This window comes from Amblyomma maculatum, chromosome 10 (genome assembly GCF_055883805.1).
Source record: "Amblyomma maculatum isolate TAMU_Amacu chromosome 10, ASM5588380v1, whole genome shotgun sequence".
Taxonomy (NCBI): Eukaryota; Metazoa; Arthropoda; class Arachnida; order Ixodida; family Ixodidae; genus Amblyomma; species Amblyomma maculatum.
The window spans coordinates 121837212-121843211 of record NC_139353.1 but is presented as its reverse complement, the minus strand read 5'-3'; the positions used below and the strand labels follow the sequence as shown (position 1 = coordinate 121843211).

At 46.2% G+C, this 6000-nt stretch overlaps 1 protein-coding gene across 1 annotated transcript in view; it reads right to left on the bottom strand.

Annotated features, from left to right (window-relative positions):
* Positions 1–402: 402 nt before the first annotated feature.
* LOC146177383 (endothelin-converting enzyme 1-like) overlaps positions 403–6000 on the bottom strand; it is a 35447-nt gene continuing 29849 nt past the window's right edge. The window contains exon 7 of the mRNA XM_084581540.1: positions 403–591. Coding sequence (XP_084437666.1) covers positions 403–591 — 189 coding nt within the window. The remainder of the gene's footprint in view (positions 592–6000) is intronic.

The following is a 6000-nucleotide window of genomic DNA, read 5'->3' as shown; positions in this document are numbered from 1 at the left end:
TGGAAAACTTTGCAATAAATGGTATAAGAGAAATTCATGAAAAACACACCAGTTCGTGCGTACAGCCATTCACGTAAAGTCAGATGCGGCCGCTGCGTAGAAAGTATAGACAATAAAAATGCGTTGCTAACCCAACGCCACGTGCTCCGAAAACGATCCTAAAATGAACATCGCAAATCCGCGTAGTGCGAAGTGGCTGAGAAACAACACTTCATGAAGATTCAGCGTTATATGACGATGTCTGCTGAGGTTGTGACGGTTCATATCAAAAAGATTGTAAAAACTTATATGTACGCGTGACATTCACAACCTCAAAAACACGCTACGTTGCCAATATTGTATCAAACAATGCAGGAAGAAAAAAAAGAGATGAAGCGCTAGATGACGCTGGCAGCTTGGCGATTAGTCAAAAAAGGTGCACTTGGTAATAGGGTTCATGATGGATCCTGGACGGCACTGGAAGGCTTCCGCAAATGGCGCGAAATTGGCCACCGCTTTGTTGCAGTCGCCGCCGTACAGGTTGTCAGCGGGCGTCTGCGAACAGCTTAGGAGGCACGCGGTGATGAAGAAGACCTGCTCTTCGGTCATGGTCTGCGACAGACAGGAAGTACACTCAGCTACACTCAGGTACTCAGCTGGAGTAAAGGTAGATAAAAAGTTCAGGCATATGCTCATAATATGCCAACCGCTTTGTCGTTTCTAGCTGTATTTTGTCTTTATTCTGTCAATCCGAATAACAAAGAATATGCTTTGTATAGCCCTCTAGAATCAATTGTTCGTGCTTTGGCTACGCTACAGCGATATCTGCAGACATAGTTTTCTGTGAGAGCGTTACAGAGATCGCAACATTCCGGCGCCTGAATTTCTGTCTCAATCAAGAATGGAAGCGAATTTGAGATAGGAAACAAAATTTAAGCTATGGGGTAAAACCCCGCTTTGGTGCAAGCGTTTCCTGACCCGAGGTCACAACGACATACGTTGTGTTGACTCCACAGATAGAACATATACTACAGCGTCCTACCTTCGTGAATAGTAACTTAGCAAAATTTGTATCTGGGCTAGACGGTAAATTTATTTGGAGAGAGAAAAACAAGTACACTGTAAAACACACATGGAAGGAAACGACTGGACAAGTGCCAAATCTTAGGTTATTTAATTGTCGCCACGCCAGCAAATATATTGGTAAACTGAGACATGCGTGGAAAAAAACGTCGAATCCATCTGCTTTTAATAAAGCGCAATCTAACGATGTGTGTGCCACTGCGAGATTAAGACTCCCTCAAGAGGTTCAATACCTCCTTTTGTCTGGATTCCTGGGCAAAAACAAACGATAATCAATTGCTGCCCTCAGCAGCTAATAGATGTCTCCGCGACACATTTTCCCCAATTGCTCTAATAGTTCTCACGTGCCACAACCCCTGCTCAGTATCTTAATCATGTTCAGCCGTGGCTCACACGCCCCGCAGTTTTCGTTACGCTCCGCTAAATTGGCTCCTCTCTCCCGTAGCGCCTGCAAATGACCCCTGCCCGTTCATTAGCGCAACACCCAGTTAGGCCTATATAGGCCCTCCCGCATGCAAATGGAATCTCATAGGCATCTTCCGTACAGAAGCTGACAAACTGCTTAGCATGCTTCTTATGCAGCGATTCTTTTTTTTTTTTTCTGAAACAAAATCTGTGAGCAAAGTCAGAATAACTTCTTTGGTGCTAAAATCACAAATGCAGTGCCACGTCGGCTTGGCACCTTCACATTTTGAGCAAACTTGTGATCTACGGAAACAACAAGTTTGAACGTGTTTCTTTCCAGCGAGCTCTATCCCATCCATGGCTTGCTTTGTTTCTCAAAGAAGGGCCTTCGTCCAGACACAGTGAACACGCAGGAGTCCCCGGCCGTAACTACGATGTCCAGTTGCTTATCAAAACTAGACTGCATAGTATAGAGGCACGAATTCCTGAGAGCGGATCTCAGACAGGCTCACGACAGACCTCTTCACTGTTTTTGACGCCACAGGCTCGTACATAATAAGCCCTTTTCTGGCCGTGGACCTTATTCACGAAATAGGTATTACAACACAAAAGTAAAACAACTTCTAAAAACTGCATCGACCCGTATAAAGAGAGTGAGTGCGTAGAAGCCATTTCCTTCACTGTCTGCTGGAAGGTGTATAAATACTGCCCACTGCATGAATGTACGTGAGCCAGTTTAGTTTGTTCAGAAGAACAACAAAATCTTTCAGCCAAGTAAATCCGTTCAACACTACCATGCCAGTAAGACATTATTTAAGCGCATGGTGAACAGAAGCTAAAATAAGATTACACAAATATATGCTACGCAGGATCCAATGCATATGCTCTGTCTCCGGAGACAAGTTTTATCTCGAAAAAAGATAAAAGTAGCTCCAAGATGCAATTAAAGAATATTCAGTGAACCCCAACAAATTCGTAAAATTTACCGCTCTGCCTTCTCCTATAGCACACCTGACTACAATCAGTAGTTCACATTTAGGCAGAGAGCAAAACAAATGTACATCAACATAGAATATATATCCCACTGGAGCATCGCCACAGACGATACACACGATCTTTATGAATTATTGCCTTTGAAAAGGTCATGGGCCTGTAGCAAACTTAGGTATTTCACTCTGCACTAGATTTCACTGCCCTAATATTTCTGTGGATAGCATCTTCCGCCCTTCTCTGGAATTCGCTCACGCCAGCATGACGTAGCATACATCCTTGTACTAATGAAGGAGTCGTAGGTTATGTTAGAAAAGGTAGCGCTCTTTTCCAACTCATCTTTGGAGCGCCAAATGATAGGGCGGCTCGTAGACTTCTTCATTGGTTTTCTCTAAAGGACGTGTTGAAAACGTTTATTACGTGGAAGCCTTGACCGCATTAGGTACTTGGACACCGTGGATAGCAATTCGGACAGTTATACGCAGTGTGGGAAAGGACTGTATTTTACGCACGAACTCTTTTAACAGGGTTCGATGCAGTGTTAGATGTTTTAAGGAGGCACATGTATGTTGGGAGAAGGCTCGGCGAGAAAAGAAAGACTTTATGCACTACGAGTCTCCGCACTCAAAACCCTGAAGAGATCTGTCGCGAGTCTGTGAAGAGGATATCCTCTTTCGAAGTGGTGCTCGAATGTTCTGGAGTCTAGTTTTGATATGCACGTCCACCGGGCAGCACTGAGAGGTCATTGTATCTCTGACGGAGGACCATCTTCGAAAAACGAGGCACGCCATGGGTTTGAGAGCGAGCTCACTAGAAGGCACCCGTTCAAGCCTGCTGTGGTTGCTCATAATGTGAAGAAGGTAGCAAGCCGACATGGCGTTCCAGTACCATTTTCAGTACCAAAGAAGCTTTCCTGACTTTGGTTACCGAGTTCGTATGGGAACCAAAAAGGTGTGGCTGCAATGAGAAGCATGCTAACTACTTTGTCAACAGGTGTACGAATTATTCATGCGATTCCATTGACGTGCAGGAAGGCCTATATAGGACAAACTGCTTGTTGCATCACCCACAGAGTAAGAAATAATTTGCGGGTGCTATGAGCTGGAGGAACCAATTTAGCTGAGCGTCGCGCAAACTGCAGGGCGTGTGAGCCATGGCTGAATGAGATTAAGATACTGTACAGAAGTCTTGTCAAGACGGAGCGAGAACTAGTAGAAGGGTATTACATGAGGAAGAGGAGAGAGAGAGAGAGAGTAAACTTTAATTCGTTAATGGAATTGTGCAGGCGATTTCCTCAGTCCAGGATACCATTTGCTTGGGCTGCCTCCCGGGCCCTGGTGTACAGGCTGCGCTACTCAGAGAGACCCGTGTGGGCCAGCTCTGCCTCCCACTCCGTTTGGCTGAGTGCTGTTTGCAGTTCCATATCATGTGCAGGATACCCGAGATTTCATCGTATGCAGTACATGTGTTATTTTTGAATTCAGTAGCCTGGATAGCAAAATACCACAAAATCTGGCCCGAAGAGGAGGAAAAAGTGTGATAGTGATACGTCAATAAAACGTTTTAAGGAAAAAATTGATTATCTTCAACGTGTTTTCCGAAAAGCTGCTGTGTTTGACGTCTTTTTTTTTCTGTGCTTATGTTCGTTTACATATATATGTGCTGGTGTGCCTGCAATAAAATACATGCGTTATCGCTTCTCCTGTCGTTTTCTTGCTTCCGTGTGTGTTTTTCCGTGTGGTTGTTTCACCCCTTCAAAATATGCGAATAGCAAATACTAAAACAAAGGTCACAGTTTAGCTCATTGGTAAGAGTTCCTAATATATGCACTTTGCAAAAAGGCGCAAATATTTCACATCATCACCACTCAACTACAGGCACTGTTATGACGAAAGTAAACAGACGTAAACAGAGAGGCTCAATCTGGAAATGCAAGGGTTAGCAAAATTGCCGTGCGTTCAGCCGAGAGGCATAAGAAAGCATTTGACAGGGAGAGAGAGACGGGGAGACCAAACGAAAACGGGAGCGTGAAAAGAGCACTTCAGGTGCCGTGTTGGCGCATAGTGTCAGAAGAATGCGCCTTCGTTGACAGCGCTGTAGGTTTCGTGATTCGCAATGCCGCGCGCCTCTCTGCAGCAGCTGGCTTGTTTACGCGAAAGATCCATGGCAGCTCGAACTCCTGTGTGTCGGTTTTTATTGCTCAACAGAAGAGATCGTGCCCAGATCGATGGTCTCAATGAAAATAGCCCGTGTCACTCAAAATTTAACCTAGTAAAAATTGAACCAAATTGAGATTCAAATACAATGGCCACGCGCATATCCATGATCGCATGCACATTTCTTCCGGGGCGCTAGCGGTCTGGTCAACATAAATGCACCTCGTAAAACATGTTTTTTCGGCCAACGTCCGAATTTAACACGGGCTATGAAGAATAACGTAGTGATGGGCTTTGCGTATTTACGACCACTGCGGGTGTTAGCGCGCACTAAATAACACAGCACACACGAACCTGTCGTTTTTCTTGCACTGAAATGCGACCGGTACGATAGTGTTTGTCGAACACGAATTTTTATTAATTTCGCAGTCAAATGGCTGTTGTGAGCTCCACGTGTCTCCTGCGAGCTGTTGTGAGCTCCAGTGTGCAGAGACGAGCGCTACGGCGCTGCAGACGCTGCTGCAGACCATCCTGACAGAGAAACTCCCGTATGCTTGGGGGGCAGCGGCGCTGTTTAGAGCACGGGTTTTTCTAATATATATTTTCTAGTGAAAGATAGCCGTAATTCATTCAGCCATAGCTCCGAAGAAAATTATGTTTTCATAATTCTACAAACTACACGTATATATTGTTACGAGGTGGCATGAAAAGGGATGTAACAAGGCGATACAACAGAAACAGAACGGCATGATGACATGTCGATGAATTATGCTTTAATGGCCAGCGGGCCTGGCGCGAGCGCTCCGCCCCGCGCCACTGGCCGCTTCGTCATCTTCGTAGCACTACCCGGGGCCACCGACCGATCGTCCCGATCTATTGCTAGAAATCCAATGCATGACGTGACGATGAACACAGACACAGGATTGGGACATGAAACGCTAGACAACACAATGAATGCGAAGATGGGAAGAATGCCTGCACTGGAGCATCAAGTCCAATCTTCACCGTTTGCCGAAACCAAGGCTCATGGACGCTCCGAACGGCTTGGGCGGAGGTGCTGTCTTCGCTCGAGAGGTCGTGAAGTCGCTTCGTCGTGGGGTTGGTAGGGTCGGTAGGGTCGGTAGGGTCGGTTTTGGGCTCTTCCTGGTCGCCGTGTGTTGTGGTCACGGCCGGGGACGAGGTTAGGGAGAGCGGCTGGTAGGGTCTGAGCAAAATGGGATGGGGCAGAGCTGGGCGGCGATCTCCATAAGCTTTTGGCAGATGGACCCGGCGTACGGTTGGCTTAGACGGTCCAAGGCGAGGATGGGGATGAACCGCACCTCCAACCAAATGTTACGAGGTGGCATTACATGCGATGTAACATGGCGACACAACAGAAACAGAACGA